General features: G+C 38.0%; 1 protein-coding gene across 4 annotated transcripts in view; it reads left to right on the plus strand.

The window, feature by feature from the left end:
- Positions 1-18791, plus strand: part of PPP1R3A (protein phosphatase 1 regulatory subunit 3A) — a 50008-nt gene extending 31217 nt beyond the window's left edge. Inside the window, exons 2-5 of one of the 4 annotated variants that reach the window (XM_081331100.1) lie at positions 11471-11529; positions 11626-11756; positions 15452-15908; positions 17415-18791. In XM_081331100.1, the coding sequence (XP_081187226.1) occupies positions 11471-11529; positions 11626-11756; positions 15452-15908; positions 17415-18208 (1441 nt within the window). In that variant the 3' untranslated portion in view covers positions 18209-18791. Of the gene's footprint in view, positions 1-11470; positions 11530-11625; positions 11757-15451 lie in introns of all 4 variants that reach the window. The other 3 variants (XM_081331101.1, XM_081331099.1, XM_081331102.1) reach the window with 3 other exon arrangements.
- Positions 18792-19156: the final 365 nt, after the last annotated feature.

Consider the following 19156-nt stretch of genomic DNA (forward strand, 5'->3'; position numbering starts at 1 on the left):
CATCTGAAATTCACGAGAAGTGAATTGTGGTCCGTTATCGGAAACCAGGACGTCAGGGAGGCCGTGTGTTGCAAAAAACCTACTGAGCGCTTGTATGGTGGAGGTTGTGGTGGTTTTATTGATGGGAATGACCTCGAGCCATTTCGAATAACTATCTACAATTATCAAGAAATTTTGTCCCTGGATAGGTCCGGCAAAATCTAGGTGGATGCAGGACCAAGGGTTCTTGGTGGTTTCCCATCTATGGACTGGGGCGTGGGGAGGGTCTGATCTGGCTAATTGGCATGGGTAGCACCCCCCTACGTGCTCTTTGATATTGCTGTCAATCCCTGGCCACCACACATAATTTCTGGCAAGGGACTTCATTTTCACTACCCCCGGGTGCCCTTCGTGAAGTGTATTGAGTGTCTGGAGCCTGTTTTTTCCTGGAATCACCACCCTATTCCCCCATAGGAGGCAGCCTAAATGGGACGTTAGCTCTTGTTGTTTTGTAAAAAAGGGGTGGAAGTCTGGTTTGGGGCACTTTGCTGGCCAACCTGCGGTGACCCAGTGTAGGACTCTGCTAAGGATTTTGTCCTTAGCGGTGTTGGCTGCTATATCTTTGGCTGAGAGTGGGCACTCTGGCAGCTCTGAGATGGCTAGTATGTTCCCGGCCAGAGCTGGATCTGGGTCCTCTGTTTGTAGGGGAAGCCTGCTGAGGCCGTCTGCATGCCCTAACTCTTTCCCTGGTTTGTGTATCAGCTTGTAAGAGTATGCTGATAGAAAGGTAGACCACCGTAGGATTCTTGGGGACAAGATTTGTGGGGTCGTTTTGTCCCACGTAAACATGCCTAATAGGGGTCTGTGGTCAGTAAAGATTGTAAAGGGTCTGCCGTATAGGTAATCGTGAAATTTCTTCACGCCGGCGACAATAGCCAGAGCCTCCCTATCTATTTGGGCGTAGTTCCTCTCTGCTTTGGATAGCGTTCGTGAGTAGAAAGCTATTGGCCTTTGCGTTCCGTCTTTGTCTAGGTGGCTTAAGACGGCTCCTATCCCGTACGGGGAGGCATTGCAAGCGATGCAGACGGGAACATCTTCTTTAAATAGGGTGACTGTGGAGCTATTATAAATGATGTCTTTTAGGGATTGGAAACTGTTTTCGTGTGTCCTTGTCCAGGACCACTGAGTGCCTATATCTAATAGCCTATGTAGGGGCTCCGCAATAGTAGCCTTGTGAGGCAGGAAGGCATGATAAAAGTTTAATAACCCCAAGAAAGCTTGGAGTTCTTGCTTGTTTTTGGGGCTGGGGGCCGTTTTGATGGCTTTTAGCTTTTCATTTGTGGGGTGGATGCCCTGGGCATCTATCCTGTACCCCAGGAATTCCGTTGAAGGAACTCCGATGGAGCATTTCTCCTTTTTTAACTTAAGACCGGTTGTTCAGAGCCGGTCCAGGACAGCTGACAACCTGTCAGCTAGATTGCTTCTGTCTCTCCGGCGATGAATACATCGTCGAAGTAGGGACAGACCCCGGGAATCCCTTTCAGTGTTTTTTCCATTATACTTTGGAATATTCCCGGGGCAGCCGAAATGCCGAATTGTAGTCTATTTACTTTGAATGCCCCGCGGTGCGTGACGATCATCTGCACGTCTGCGGTTTCATTGGTTACAGGCAATTGCAAGTACGCCTGCGTGAGATCCAGTTTTGCAAAGATGGCACCCGAGCGGATGGAAGCGAGGACGTCTCTCACCGCCGGGACTGGGTAAGTGTGGGCGCTTAGGGCTAGGTTCAGGGTGGCTTTATAGTCGGCACAGAGCCGAATTTGCCCATTGGGCTTGATGGGAGTCACTATAGGGGTTTCCCAGCTTCCCCCTTCCGTAGGTTCTAATACCCCCCACTTCACGAGGTGTTCCAATTCGTCCTCAATTTTATTTTTGAGGGCGAATGGAACCCTCCTGGCCCTAATTCTGATGGGTTGTACGGTTGGGTTAAGATTTAAAGAGACGGGTGGCCCTGTATACTTCCCCAAGGAGCCGTCGAAGACGTCTGCATATTGTTTGCAGACGGCTTCGAGGCTTGAGGCCTGTACTGCGTTGACGCCCGTAATTGCGATGCCCAAGGGGCTAAACCAGTTTAGCCCTATTAAGTTGGTGCGTTCCCCCTGTGTTACTAACACTTCTAGGGGCCCCTGAATTTTTTTATATTCTACCCACACTCGGGCTTTACCCTTAAGTTGGATAGGGGTTTTTTGTAATCAGCCAATTGTACGTGGGGGGGCTCTAAGGGAATTGTTTTGTTGTTGCGCCAGCAGATTTCCTTATATGTTTTTAAGGAGATTAGGGATACTGCTGACCCGGAGTCGACCTCCATGTCGCAGGCGACTCCCTGGAGTCTGGTTTTAATTTTTACCTTAGGGCTTAGAAAGTGGACCCTGTCTACAGCCTCCACTAAACTTCCCGGGGGCTTCTTCCTATAGGCTCGGGTAGGGTTCGTACCTGGGGGGGTGGCCTCCACTTCGTGCAGGTTGTCGCGGGGGTGGCTCCGGCAAACTGATTTGATGTGCCCGGTCTTCCTGCAATTGTGGCACTTCGCATTGTGGAAACGGCAGCTGGCTCGGGCATGGTTGCCCCCGCAGCTGGCACAGGTGGCTCGCAGGTCTCTGTTGTGGCTTCGTGGAGGAATGAGGCTCCTTGCTTTTTGTTTATCGTTGAGGTCGCTTCGTCGGTTTTGACGTCTCTCCATCCGGCGTTGGATGGCATCTATGTCCGTTAGGTCTACGGTTCCGTCGTCGTCACTGAGGGTTGTCTCGTCCTGATGCACGCTTCCGTGGTTTTCTAGGGTAGAATGTGCGGGGTCTTTCCGGTGGCTGTCTTCATATGCCAAGACCTCCCAGGAGACCTCAGCTAGGTTCATCTCAGGCTTGGCGATGATCTTTTTTTGGAGACGTTCGTCTCTCAGCCCTATGACGATTTGGTCCCGGATCCGGTCTTCTAAGTCCGGGAAACTGCAACTTCGTGCGGCGTGCCGGACTCCTGCAATGAAGTCGTTCACAGATTCATCCGGCCGCTGTCGTCGATGGGCGAACTGCACTCGCCAATATAGTTCTGAGCGGGCCGGCATAGTGTTTGTTGAGCCTGTCGGTGAGCTCGGCGTACGGGACCTCTGCGATCGGTGTCGGGCTGAACAGCCCCACGGCGGCATCGTAGACTGGGGGCCTGCTTATGTATAGGAGAGCGGCGGCTTTTGCTCGATTATCAGTAATTTTACTGACCAAGAGGAAGCCCTCGACCTGCCCCAGATGCGACTCCCAACACTCTGGATGGCAGGTGTCAAATTCTCTGACGCGTCCGAAGTTGGCCATGCTGTCGAGGTCCGGTGATCCGCTCTGCTGTGGAAGTTATAACTTCCCAGTGACTTAGCTGTGACTCGCTCGGATGGCCGTGACTTCAGCTCAGCGAAGCGGATCCCACCTTCGTCACCAGTGAAGTGGCTGACAGACCACTCGGAGACAGCTGGCTAACGTTAACTGGTTTATTAGGAATCGGACAATCAGGTGTTAGGTGTTCATGCTTTTATAGCTGGCTGCCGGCCGGCTAGTCCAATCAGCGGCCGTTCTTCTCCCGCCGGGATTCCAGGGCCAATCCGCTGTCAGCTATTTTTGACAGCTCCTTCGCCGCGTGGCTGGGCGGCTCCGCGTTGTGTTGACAGCCGAGAGCTGTCAACCGGCTGCGCCTGCGTCTTCGCTGGGGGAGTTTTGACAGCTGACAAAACTCCCGCGTGTTCGGCTGTCATGGAGCTTTACCTCATAACTAACATAACAGTTTAACTTATAATGATAACGATCTTACATATAACGATCTACATATAATACAGGAATAAACATGGCAACTGCTTTGGGAAGAAGGTTGTAGTTTATTACAAGGAAAGCTAGACAGAAGTATGGATCCAACAGAAAAAGGACTGACCACATGTGGGTAGTGGGCTTTTATACCCCATTGACTCTATTGTTTGAAGTTATTTCCGGTTCCTGTTTGAGGCTACTTCCTGTGTCACGTATTCTGTCCTGAGTATAGGTGGGCACCTCTAGGATTCTTGATGGTTGTGGGTATGTCCTATTATGTCCCCTGCTTCCCTGGGGCTGTGGCTGATGTTGACTTTAGAGATCTTTCTTCCTAATACCAGTTTCCTGACAAGAATATCACATCTGCATTCCTGCAGACTTGGTTTCTGCTTGGAACAGAGAGACTTGGGGGCAGGGTTGGTTTCTGCTTTCAAAATCCTTTAGGGAAATATATTCTGCCCTTTTAATATTTCCTCCTCTGGGGAGCTGACTTCCCACATTGGAATGCTACAAAAAAGGATTCACAAAGATGGGACAAATTACACTTATCATTACTGGGCAGAATTTCAGTAATTAAAATGAATGTTTTATCAAAGATGCTATTTCTGTTCTAGACAATACCAATACTTACAATGGACATTCCATTTAAACAGTGGCAGAGGGATATCTCTAAATTCATATGTCAAGGAAAGAAACCAAGAATCAAATATAAGTTTTTGCAAGATGCCAAGTAAAGAGGGGATCTGGGTTTGTTAAACACATGAACCCAGACATTATGCTGTTTGCTAAATATTGAAAATATTATTTGGAAAAACCTAACCCCAACCCTAACCCTAATCCTAACCCAAATCCCAACCCTAACCCCGACCTCACCTTGTTCAAACATCACATTATATCCAAAATTCTTTGCCCACTGAATCATATAGTATTTTACATGTTCATTTTCCAAGTTCAATTTTAATAACATTTTATAGACCTTGGCAATTATATGATCATCATTACTACATAGTAGGATTTCCATTTCATTTTTCGTGAACTCAAAATGATGGCCTTTTTTGTCTACTTTAAATCTTTCCTTCATTTGTTGATATGTAAACCAGTGACAAGCGTAACCTTCTAACTCTAATTCTTCCCTAGACTGGATGGGGTCTCCAGAATTGAAAGATACTATTTTATCATATGTCCACCAGTCCAGTTTCACCACCATTTCTTTTTTAAAAAAAGCTTCGTGGGGTGGTGGTGGGGAGACACCCATAGGGGCAATTTTGTAAAAAAACCTTGTTTTATATTTATTCCAAACTCTTAATATGGCATGTCTAATAAAGTGATTATTAAAATCAAGATTTATTTTAACTTTATAAATACCCAGGCCATCCAAACCTTAATTCATGGCCTTCCAAATCGAGCAGGCTCTTATTATGGAGGTTTACCTACTCTTTTAACCAAACCAAACACCATGCATTAAAATACAATTACATATCACATTCCTTTCTCTCTAACTCATTTTTCTAGCCATTGATATAAGTTATCCCATGTTCTAAAGTACACTGAGTCTTCTTTCTCTTTAATCTTTAAAGTCAATCTATCCATTTCTGCACACTCTAGAATTTTCTTAATTAGTACTTCTTCAGCTGGTAAGTTTTCATTTTTCCAATGTTGGGCAAATAATAATAATAATAATAATAATAATAATAATAATAATAATAATAATAATAATAATAATAATAATAATAATAATAATAGTAATAGTAGTAGTAGTAGTAGTAGTAGTAGTAGTAGTAGTAGTAGTAGTATTGCTAAGCTTGTAAGCCGCCCTGAGTCTTCGAAGAAGGGCGGGATATAAATGGAATTAAAATAAATAAATAAATAAATAGTAGTAGTTGGAAGGGACCTTGGAGGTCATCTAGTCCAACCCCCTACTCAGGCAGGAAACCCTATATCATTTCAGACAGATGGCTGTCCAGTCTCTTCTTAAAAACTTCCAGTATTGGAGCATTCACCACTTCTGGAGGCAGGTTGTTCCACTGGTTAATTTTTCTAACTGTCAGGAAGTTTCTCCTTAGTTCTAGGTTGCTTCTCTCCTTGACTAGTTTCCATCCATTGCTTCTTGTCCTGCTTTCAGGTGCTTTGGAGAATAGCTTGACTCCCTCTTCTTTGTGGCAGCCCCCGAGATATTGGACCACTGCTATCATGTCACCCCTCACCCTTCTCTTAGTTAAACTACACATACCCAATTCCAGCAACCATTCCCTATATGTTTTAGCCTCCGGTCCCCAAATCATCTTTGTTACTCTTCTCTGTACCCTTTCTAGATTTTCAACATCTTTTTTACATTGTGGTGACCAAAATTCTTGCTGCCATTAATATGTGTAGTATTAAATATCTGCAATCTTTCTCATAATTAGCTCCTGTTATTTTTAACAAAAATTATTCTGGTTTAAAGTCTATTTGTTTTTTAGTCATTTTCTCCAACCATAAATGTATTTTAACCCAAAATCTTTTTGCTTTAGGGCATGTCCACCAGATATGATAATAAGTACCTGGTCTTTGTTTGCAAACAGTTGTTTGAAGTATTTTTAAACATTTTTTGCTAATTTCACTGGTGTCATATGCCATCTGTAAAACATTTTATTTAAGTTTTCTTTATATGCCACTGCTTTAGTTAATTTAATATTTCTTCCCATAACTTTTGCCAATCTTCTAATTCGATATTATATCCAAAATTCTTTTCCCATGTTATCATTGTTTCTTTTACTTGTTCTTCCTCCATCTTTAAGTTTAACAGAAATCTATAGAGTTTCTTAATCAACTTTTCATCTGTTTTTAGCAGTATCTGATCAAATTCTGTCTGTTCTTTATAAAATCCCATTGTTTTGACATCTTTTTCATATCTTGTTTGAATTTGCATATATGGCCACCATGCTAGATCAATACCTTTTTCTTGTAATCTTGTCTGTCTTTCAATTTTCCTTCTTTGTCCAAAATATCTTTATAAATCACAACTTTATCGTAGTTAATTAAATTTGGGTAAGCAAATGCTTCCATTGTTGAAAGCCATTCAGGTATCTTAATATAAATTTTTTTCTTTTATTTTTTCCCATTCTGAAAGAAGTGCATTCCCTATAAAATAGTTTTGAAAATATCTATGTATTTTATTCTTCCAATACCACAGAAAGGCATACCAACCAATTTGTAGGTCATGCCTGTCTAGGTACAATAGTCTTTTATCTCTAAGCGTTATCCATTCTTTAAGCCATTGTGGGAAGTCAGTCCCCCAGAGAAGGAAATATTAAAAGGGCAGAAAAAATATATTTCCTCAAAGGATCTTAAAGAGGCAAAAAAGCATCCCAGTTTTTCTTAACAGCCCCAAGTCTCCCTCCCCCAAGCAGAAATGCAGATGATAACCATCCAGGAAGTTTGGAAGCCCCCAGCTAGAAGATTAAGAAGACAAAGACACCTAAAATCTACATACCCCACCTAAACTCTAAGACAGAACATAATAGGATTAACCCACAGATGCCAAAGGGACTCAGGTCAAAATACATGACACAGGAAATACAAAGCCTCAAACAGAAACAGGAAATAACCTCAAGAGCCCCAGAGGGTATAAAAACCCACTCCCTACATGTGCTCACCCTTTCTTCCAGAGCCATCTTTCTGTCTGGCTCTCCTCTTCAATAAACTGCAACCTTCTTTCTAAAGCAGTTGTCATGCTGCTTATTCCCTGCTTGGACTGAACCATGATGAAGACTTTTCCTTCAACACCATGTTAGAATATTGCTTGATAGTATAACCTCCAGTCTGGCAGTCCAAATCCTCCACTTTATTTTGGTTCTTGTAGCATTTTCACTTTAATTCTAGCTTTTTTTTCTTGCCAGATAAATTTCAATATTATTGTATTCAGTTCATCAAAAAAGGCTTTTCCCAGCCTTACAGGAATTGTTTGAAATAAAAAGAGTATTTTTGGTATGATATTCATTTTCACTGTTGCTATTCTCCCCAACCTTGAAAATTGGAAGTTTTTCCACTTTTCCAAATCAAATTTTATTTGTTGTAGCAGTCTTACATAGTTATCTTCTTTTATTGTTACATATCTTGCTGTTAGATAAATTCCCAAATATTTAACTTTTTTAACTATTTGAAGATTTGGGTTTTTTTGTTAGTTGATTTTTTTCTGTTAGATTCTTTGTTAGCACTTTAGTCTTTTCTCTGTTTATTGTCAACCCTGCCACTTCTCCAAATTTTTCTATTTTTTCCAGAAGTTTAATGCTTGTATCCAATGGATCTTCCAATATAAAAACCAAATCATCTGCAAATGCTTGTAGTTTATATTTTTCATCTTTTATCTCCAGTCCTTTAATTTCTATATCTTGTCTAATGTTTCTATTCAGTACTTCCAATGTTAAAATAAATAGTAATGGAGATAGTGGGCATCCCTGTCTTGTGCACTATTTAATATTGAAGTTTTCTGTAAGATCTCCATTTACAATTATTTTGGCTGTTTGTTTACAATAAATTGTTTTGATTACATTTATAAAGTTTTTTCCAAAGTCCATTTCTTCAAATTGCTGAAACATCAATTGCCAGTTTACATTGTTAAATGCTTTCTGTGCATCAAGGAATATTAAAGCCATCTATTTCCCTGAATGAATTTCATAACACTCTAACACATCAAGAATCATTCTTAAATTATTTTTTATCTGTCTTTTAGGTAGGAAACCATTTTGATCTGTATGTATAAATTTGATCAAAAATTTCTTTAGTCTTTCTGCCATTATCGATGCAAAGATTTTGTAATCTACATTTAATAGTGATATTGGTCTATAATTTTTTATTTGCATTAAATCAGTGTCTTCTTTAGGTATTAAAGTAATATTGGCTTCAGTCCATGTATTTGGTATTTTAGCCTCCAGGAGAATTTCATTACACAGTTCTTTCAGGATCGGACTTAATACATCTTGTAATGATTTATAAAATCCATCTCGTCCAGGAGTCTTATCCTTTTTTTGCCTTTTTATAGCCTATATAATCTCCATCATTGATATTTTTCCATTTAATATGTTTTGAATATTCTCTGGAATTTTTGGTAAGTCTGCTTTTTTAAGTACTGCTGTATTTTTTCTTTTGGAATTTCCTCTGCCTTATAAAGTATCTCATAGTAATCTTTAATAATTTGTTTGATTGTATCATTTTGAATCTGTAATTCACCTTTTGGATCTTTGCAGCTTGTTTATCAATTTTTTCTTTTTCTTTTTTCAGTCTATATGCTAACCATCTCCCCAGCTTGTTGGCATTTTCAAAGAAGTTCTGTTTAGCCCTTTTAATCTGTTGAGCCATTATTTCCATCTCAGCTAAATTTATTTTATGTTTTATTGTCTCCATTTGTTTCTTAAGTATTTTCTTTTGTGGATCTATTTGTAATTCTGATTCTAACTTTCTGAATTCTTCCTTCAACTTTAACTGTTGTTGTTTCTTTTCTTTATTCTTTTTAGCAATATAAGTTATACCCAACCCTCTGAAATATGCTTTAGCTGTATCCCATACATTTTGAAGCGATGTTTCTTCTTTCTTGTCTATTTTGAAGAAAAAATCCATTTCCTTTGTCACTAGTTGTACAAATTCTTTTTCTTTCAATATAGATTTATTCAAGGACCATCTTAAATTTTTCTTAGTTCCTCTCTAAGTCATCTTTTTTGGGTTATGATCTGCCCAAACATTAGTTTCTATCTCAATTTCTTGTATCATCATATTAAGTTCCAAAGATTTCCATATCATATCAATTCTAGACCATTATTTATGTCTATCTGAGTAAAATGTATATTGTAATTTCTTTGGATTTTTTTCTCTCCATATATCTTCTTCTGTCATTTTTAAAAACGCTTTAGGTAATATATTTCCTTCTTTTCTCCCTTGTTTGGCACTTTTGTAGTCCAAAGTTCCATCTGTTATTGCATTAAAGTCTCCCATTATACAAAGATTTTAATAGTTTAAATCTAATATTTTTATATAGTTTTTGGTAAAATTGTTCTTGTTTATCATTTGGTGTATATATTGCTACCATCAGTATCTGTTTTTGATTCATTATTTCCACCATTAATATTCTCCCCTCTTCATCTGCATAGATTTGTTTGGGGTTCATTGTTTCTTTAATGTATAAAGCTATTCCTCTTTTCTTTTGAAGTGCTAATGCAAAGTAAAGTTTACCAATTTTCGGTTGTTCTAAGAACTTATAATGTTGTCTCTTAATGTGTGTTTCTTGAAGACAAATTATATCAATTTTTAATTTTTGTAATCGTGTAAAGATTTTTCTCCTTTTTGAAGGAGAATTTAGTCCATTTATATTCATTGACAAAATCCCATTTTCCTCCATCTCTTTCAGTTATATCTAGGTCTTAATCTTCTAGTTGATCTTATCTGTCTCTGATCTCTTGGTCTTGCTCCATTCCCACCATACTTTGAGAAAGTTTAAGGTTAAAAACTCGATGGTTTCCAAACAAGAAATAAACAAAAAAAAAGTTTATAAAACCAAAGGTTTTCCAAGTTATCCTTCTTTTATGCCTCAGTCATCTTCACAGTACTGTTATAAGTCAGTTTTAATTTCCCCAAAGCTTTAACCACCGCTTATCGTTCAGGAGGGAGGGGTAAGGAAAAAATCCCCCCCTCCCTAGAGCTTGGGGCTTGCTTTTGAATGCTGTTTCCCAGAACCAGTATTTCCACTTGTAGAGGTAGTCTCACCCAGATCGGCTGTTTTGCCTTCCACTTTAAAATTTGTTGTCTCTGATGATCAGCTGCTTCTGCCAGACTGCATGGGTGCGGTCAGCCTTTCTTCCTGCTGGCTCTGAGGGCTTCTTTGGATCAAGTGGGGCAGCTACTGCTGGCCTGTGATCTGCAAAGTTTCATCTTTGGCCAGTCGCCTTTATGGGGCGACTTTCAGTCCTATTGGGGAAAGGAGATTCATTCCCCAGCACCCATCTTGCAGCGACATCACTGGAAACATCAAGAAGGTACTTTTTATCATTTATGGTGGACATGTGATAAGGCAAAGAAATATTGGAGTAGGATTCATATATTAATGGATTTTTTTTTTTAAGTGGACATGAAGATTAAAGCCAGAAACTTTCCTTCTGGGCCTAATGGAAAGAGAACTGGAAAAAAAATTGGAACTCTGATTTTATATATGGTGACGGCAGCAAGACTGCTCTATGCACAAAAGTAGAAGGATGCATCGATTCCTACCATGGACAAATGGTTACGATAACTGATGGAAGAGATGGCCAAATTGACTGTGCTGATTAAAGAAAACAACACAAGTACTCTTGTTTCTACTTGGAAACTGCTTCTGGACTTTGTGCATGAGTTGGAAAAAATGATATCATGATTTTGGGTTTTATTGATTAGACTGATTTGCCACACAAAATAGCGAACACCCAGTTTCTTGTGATCCTTTCAGTCCAGATTAGATTTATGGAAGGAGATGGAAAGATTAGGTTACTGTCATTATTTGCCTACGGCGACATTAGATTATCACACATAAAGCCAGAGAAGAAGACTATTATTTAAAATTAAATTTATGCAAAATACTACATTAATTAGCTTAAAAATCCAGAATTTTTTTTAATAACTATCACTTTGGTTTTTTTCTCATTTAATAGTAAAGAGGAAACATTGACAACGGCTGATAAAGACATTTGGATTAATCCCAGAATCTCAGGTAGAAAGTCTCAATCAATTCAGCCTTCTGTAGTTTGTGCTATATATTTTTTTAAAGTATCTAGGTGAATATTATTCAATAATTCATTTTTTTTAGATTCAGACATCCCTCAAATCATTTATTCGCATGTGGATAATGAAAATAAACACAGAAAAGAAAATGAAGAAGAAAAAAATTATGACTGTAATGAAGATGACAAAGAAAATGAGAAAGAATTGGAGTTGCTGGTAAGCTTTCAGAATCTTTTTACAGCAGCATTCCCCAACCTTTCTGGGTTGGCAGTCCAGCATGTGGGGAGGGGGAAGGGATAGTTTTGTGTGATGGGCAGGCTCATGCAAGTGGAGCTGCAAGTGCCAGTGCCTGCAACTTGTGTAAGTGGGGCTGTGAATGCCATGTGCATGGCAGACCACACTCATGTGGCCCAGTTGTGAATAGGCCATGACCCGGTAGTGGGCTGCTACTAATGATGGGATTCAGCCAGTTCACACTGGTTCAGCAGAACTGGTAGCTAAATTTTGTTGAGTTCGGAGAACCGGCTGAATGTACACTGCTTTTGGAGGTCTGTTCTAGGCCTGGGAGGCCTGGACGAGGCCTCCCAGGCCTAGAACGGCCCACCAGAAGTGTGGGGATGCCACTTCCGGAAGTCCATTCTAAGCCTTGGAGGCCCAGGCCTGCATCCATGCAGAGAACCAGTTGTTCAGGGATTTGAATCTCACCACTGGCTGCTACCAACAGGTTGGGAACCCCTATTTTACAGAACAATCTCAAGAAAGAAACTGCTATGACTTTAAGGTACTCTAAAACCTTTTCAGCTGCATATCAAAATGCTAGATGTAGAATCAAACAGCATTCTCAGTTCTTTTATTTTCTAAAATAAACAAATATTTCTTTCTGTTACAAACAATGAACATTTATTTAGACCAGGGGTCAGCAACCTGAAACAGTGAAAGAGCCACTCGGAACCGGTTCCCTCACAAAAGGAAAAACTGGGAGCCGCAAAAAATGTGTGCACATGCACGTACATGCACACATGCGCAGAACAGGGTTTGACTGAAGAGTGGAGCCAAGGCGAGATATGCACTTACCCTGCATATTTGAATTGATTGGTTGAACTTTTTTAGTCCCACTTTTTTTTTTTGAACTGCACATGGCAGAGGACTGGGAGCCGCAGGAGATGCATGAAAGAGCCGCATGCAGCTCCGGAGCCGCGGGTTGCAGACCTGTGATTTAGACCAACCAAAACTTAGATCAAAACTTTTCCAGGAGAGACATGAGAAAGCTAGTGGAACTTTCTTCAATTGAATAAAAAAGAATTCTTTAGATTATTATTCTCTCTCCTTCTGCCCCATCTCTCTGGCCTCTTATTGACTAACTTGTGGACATTTTTCTGTGGACATTTTTTAAGTTGGACATAACCTCTTATTGATTTTTACAAGTATAAAATTCAAAAACCAGCAATAAAAAAATCAGCAGGGATTTGATATTGGCTATCCCTGTCAGACTATTATGTCTATCATCTCAAACATACCCTGGTATGTTTCCTCAGCAACCAAAGGATTGCAATCTTCTTACTGAGGGAGTTTTAGGAATGGTAGCTCATAGTGCCTGAATTGCACACAGGTCTGAGATTTGTTTGGGGAAAATATAATATCACTGATTTTTAAATAAGTTTTCAATCATTTTTCTCCAAAAAAACCCAACTGAAAATTGTTCAGATTTAACATATCAAGAATGCTGTTGCTAATCGCCATATCTCCAAATTCAACCAATTCAATTTCAATTATATATTTAGTATGATTAAAGGATGTAGAATGTTTTGAAACAGTTTGTTTTGTTATCTTTCATTTAACAACTTATTTCTCTCTTTTTATCATAGGATATAAGGAACAATTTGAAAACAATAGAATAATAATAACTTAAATTCTTATTTTTCTGATTTCTATTATTTCATTTTTTCCCTTTTTTTCCTAGTTCTACAGTTAGGGAGCCATGCATATATAACTAATGGCTACTCAGTAGTGATCGTTTGTAAGCTTATGAGAGAGCAAAAGCAATGATGTTGCAAGTGAATCTTTTTAGCATTTGATAATTGCATAAAATACATTTTAATGTGGCACCAGATGTATAGATTGATTTTTAAAAATTGCTCCTTGTCCAGAATTGATTCTGAAGAGAATAATAGCAGGGAAAGACATGTTATTGTTTTTAAACTCAAAAATTGCACCTGACCACAGATACCACCTTCCAGATGTAAAACATATATTCCTAATATTGACTAAATCACATTGATTTTATAAAGAAATATATGCATATTAAACATTATTTTTAACCTCAATGCCACTTATATTGCATAAATGTTATTCAGTGGGTTAACCTGCATTTTATGAGAAGAAAAATAGCATAGCTATACATACACAACTAAATAAGCAGGAAATATAATGCTGTTAGTGAGTGAAAACATAAATACACAAAAGGACATGCTAAACATTAGAACCATATATCCATTTTGGGTAGAGAGTAAGACAATTCTTCAGACAAAAGCCCAAAGCTATCTTAGCTCTAACTTTAGAAGAGTTCAAAATTGTCATTCAGAATAGAGCTTTTACTGCCAGAATAATCAGCACTGAAATATTATTATTTTTTATTAACAAGAAAGAAGCTATAAAAGTCACAGCATTCCCCAATACAAGACTTAGGTATATAGATTTTTTAAAAATCTATATACCTGGTCAAAGCTCAGCCCATTCATTTTATGTGCTGCATAATGAATTAAACAATAGAGGTCTATAATAAATGGAAATGCGATCAAATCTTTGAAACCCATAGGCAATGGCTCACATGACAGCTCCGCAGTTGACAAGTAACTTCAGCCTTATGTGAAAAAGGGAAATTGTAAGCTTTGCATATAATTATTGAAATCATGCAAATGTCAGTTATAAGAAGGGAGATGGGGTGGGGTGGGGTGGGAAGAAACAGGCATCTCACTATTAAATCCTGACAGTTGGCATCACTAAAAAGCTCAGATACATTTGAGGACTAGTTGGCAGAGGGTCATTAAAATAGAATTTGCAGAAACATTAGTTCCTTCACTTTTCTTTGACTGACGTTTTACTATTAATAGTTTGCAGAGGCTTTGCACAAAACATATTAATAAGAGAAAATGTAATAGGGTATCTGCAGCAAGTGTAAATGTAATAAGGGGGTACCCAAGTTGCTACCTTCTAATTGATTGGTATAGAACCATCTGTCTATGCATTTTAAAGCAAGAGAAGAATGCCATAAGGAGCAAATGCTGTTGAATAATACAATTTAATATTGGGGTGATACTGAAGAAACTTCTTTGTGGCCTTTCCTATTTCTCAGTTTCTGCAGTTTCTAAAACATTCCTGTCTGAGGGGTCCTGGGAGAAATGAAATAAACATAATCCTTATAGTATTTGTCAGTGTGCAAATGTGTTTTATTTTACTGGACAATACTGTACATTCTTTAGCTCTGATGTTTTGTGTCACTGCACTCACTTTAAAATAAATCATGCCTAGAATGGCATGTGCTCTCTGAATGAATTAGCTTGCCTTGTACAGAATTTTCTCTTCGGGATTCATTTCTATGAAACATACTTGAAACTTATTGAGCTCATGAATAAACAGGCAAAGATGGGGAGAGACCTAAAGAAGAAAAATGGAATTTTGTTTTTTGCCTCTTATATTTGTTTGCTGCCCTTTGGGGCTGTGTGTGCATGCACATGTGTTTAAAATGCAATATTCATTTTGTAAACAGCTTGGAAGCTTGATTTCTGAAACTAGGTTTTATTGGAAAAAAAATCTTTCTTTTCATGCATGTCTGTGTATATGCATGTGGGCATATAGTTTATTCACACAAACATTCAGACATATTTTCACTATTTTTTATTCTATTGTTTCAGCTAAGTCAGCACTTCACTAGAAGCAGAAGTTCTATGAATGAAAGGAGTTCCTATGCAACTGAGCCAATTAGATTTCCAAATGAATCACAGCAACTGGGGGACAAACTAGAGTCTGGCTTAATTAGACAACCTCTGACTAAAAGCTCTTCAACAGAACATGCTTTACAAGTCAAAGAACTGCCGGATAATAAAACATGTTCCATTGGAAATGATACGCAGTTATTATTCCCAGAAAAATGCAGTGAGGACTCACTAAACAAAAGTGCAGAGTCCTTAGAGAGTTTGAATCCAAAAGAAACCTATGTCTCACTAGAATATTGGTCTGAATTCAAGAAAAAACAGAGTGCCTATATTGCAGACATTGTCTCAAGCACTTGTGGAATGCATCAAGCAGATGTTCCAAGCGATGAATTTAATAATGTCCCAGGAATTAAAACAATAGAGACATTATTCATAGGTGAGGATGATTATAACTTCAAAAAATCAAGGGAGACAAGTTCCTTAGAAGATTATGAAGCAGGGAAGTTAAAAGAAAATGCATTGAAAAGAAAGGATAATAATATCAAGGCAGTTCAGAAGCAACTTAAGCAGGAAATAGCTTTCCAAATTCCAGAGTTAAATTCAAAACTCATCAGACATGAACCCCAAAGAGAAAAAATTGAAAGCAAAAACCAATTATGTTTAAACAGAGGTTTAAATAGTGATGTCATAGCTAATGCTGATGTCACAGAAAATTATTTGGTAAGGTCTCATTCAGAAGACATTGTAGAAAAAAAATATGACTCTGAGTATAATGTTGATAAGGAGAAAGAAATCATGCTGAGAATTTTAGAGAACTCTCCAGAAAAACAAATGTGTCTTATCAACAAATATAGAAAACATATCTCATGTGGGAATTATGAAATCAACAGGCTAGCTAAGTCACCACAAAGGGAAGAAGTAATGATTTCCAGTGTCCCAGATGAAATAAAAGAAGATCAAATGCCAAAATCAGTAGGGCTTCCATATCTAAGTGACAGTGGAAACTCAGATAAAAATAAATCGGAAAGCAAAAGTTGCATTATAGAGGAGTCAAATTATGACTCAAAAAGAGGAGAAATTAGAATGCCTGAGAAAGTTCATAATACACTTTGGAAAAGTCAATCCCATGTTGTACCACCAATTGATGAAAATATCTTTATGAAATCTATATTAATAAGCACAAAGGAAATGTTTGATAGCAGAAACAACTTAGAAAAAAGGAAGTACAGTCAGAGTGATGATCCTGCCAACAGAAATATTTCCGAGATAGAACCCTGCCAAAGTGAACCTGACATGGTTATTCTTAAAGATCAGAGTACCTGGGACAGATCGATCATTCAAAGGTGGAGTGGTTCAGAAAGTTATTTGGTAGAAAGGCAAAGTGAAGCAAATAAAAGAGTGCAGATGAAGGAACTAACAGGAGTTGAAGCCATGGGGGGTATTAATGATAATACAAGATGTTTGAAAGTAAGTCCCACACATAATCTGTTTACTTGCCAAGACACACTAAGATATGAAGATACTTCAGTCACTAAGCATGATAGTACAGGAGAAGCAGAAGCAGTTACAGCTGCTTATATAATTAAAATGACATCAGAAAGTACTCCTGAAAAAATGTCTGCTGGTGAAAAAGCAGTAATTGTTAAGCTACCTCAAGAGACTGCACTAAGTGACAGGCCCACAGAGAAAAAGGAAATGGTATTTGATATACATGAAGGAAGAAATGATGGGTCACATTATCCTCTTTGTCAATGCAATAGAGAGGGTGTATTATGTGACACCAAATTTGGAATATCTGCTTCAGATATTAATAATTTGCCCACACATGAAACAGTACATATGGAAATGATTTCAATACATGAAACAAATGAAATGCTTGCCAAAGCAGAACATAATTCTGTAAATAATTCACCATCCACTGAAATGTTTTGTCCTTTTTCAGCAGAAGGAAAAGTTGTTTCTGAACAAGCTGTGCATTGTGAAGTACCATTGAAACATTCAGAACGTTCTTCACAAGGCTTGCACAATAATGAAGCTGAAGAAGGAAGCACCTGGAGTTCATTTTCTTACATAGGTCCCACAACTGAACCAAAAATATGCAGTTTGGATAAAAAATTGAAGGGAAGCTGTTATGAAAACTCCTCAGTGATATCTCCCAAAGGATTTGTAGGCTCTCATACTGCTAAAGTAGAAGAGGTGTTGCCTCCACCCACAGATGCTTCAACTGAAATTGCAGCTCGTTCTGGATATAACTTCATCCCAAAAGGTGAAATAACTCATGTTATTCTAAATATCACTAAACCCCAAGAATTTCCTCTTTGTGAGAATAGAGAAGAAAACATAGGCCACTTTCCCCATCAAACAGAGTTCAGTCCAGAAAAACAAATAAGGCCCACTATTTTAATTAGGGAACCGATTGAAGAAAGAAAAGAAACAAGCTTAGATTTTAAAGGTTTAATAACTGAAAAGAAAATGAATATTGTCAGACATGATAAGCAGGCTATTTTTGATCATGAAGGAATTTCTGGCCAGCAAAATGAAGCTTATAATTCACCTGCTGAGTATCTTGTGTTAAAGCATATTGCTTACAAGATACTTTATTTCCTTTTGTTCATTGTATTTTGTGTAACACTGTATCATTATGATTTAATTGTCTGCTTTGCACTCTACTTATTTTCATTGTACTGGCTATATTATGATGGTAGGAGAAACAAAAACTCCATCAAAAAGGAATAGTATGAATATTCCACATTGTATTTAGAATTTATTATCGGAATGTCTATGGAGATTCTCAGTAATCCAGGTCACGGTTGTCTCAAAGGTGCTTTTTTCACGAGGCAACTGGACTTTCTTGTTTTTCTTCGAAGACATTTCACTTCTCATCCAAGAACATTTTTCAGCTCTGAAGAAGAGCTGAAGAAGCTTCTTGGGTGAGAAGCGAAACGTCTTCAAAGAAAAACAAGAAAGTCCAGTTGCCTTATGAAAAAAGCACCTTTGGGACAATTTATTATCTGCATGTCCCAAAGAGTAACAATGTCTACTCTTAAAACCAAAATAAGATTCCTTTCCTCTTTTCAAATATTGCTTAAAAAGAATGCACATGGAATGCATATGCAGCCATTCCATACAGGACCATTCTCTTTGGAACATTAAGTATCTATATGAATCAAGAGTTCTGCAGCATATCAACTTATATTAAATCTAGCTGCTCTTTCTTAACCCATTATGAAGGTGTGAAGCTTCAGTCTGTTTGGATTTGATCATATTTATTTATTTTGTAGTATAGTCTCATTTTCTGTGAATATATATATATATATATATATATATATATATATATATATATATATATATATATATATATATATATATATATATATATATATATATATATATATATATATATATATATATATATATATATATATATATAAATATATATATCAATTTATATATCAATATAAATTAAACACTTTATTTTTTAAAAAGGAACATGCCAACCGGGCCTGTTAATACAAGAGTTTCCTTTGCTAAACAGTTGGCAATTAACATCATAATGGAAGGATGAGCACTCTCCTTACTCTTCAGCATAAGTTGCCTACAAGTGTTGCACCCTAGTTCTTTATATGAACTATGCACTTGTGTGCCTCCCATTTTTTTTTCTATTTTGCCATGTGAAGATATTCA

Source organism: Vipera berus, assembly GCF_964194415.1.
Source record: "Vipera berus genome assembly, chromosome: 6".
In the NCBI taxonomy this organism is placed as follows: Eukaryota; Metazoa; Chordata; class Lepidosauria; order Squamata; family Viperidae; genus Vipera; species Vipera berus.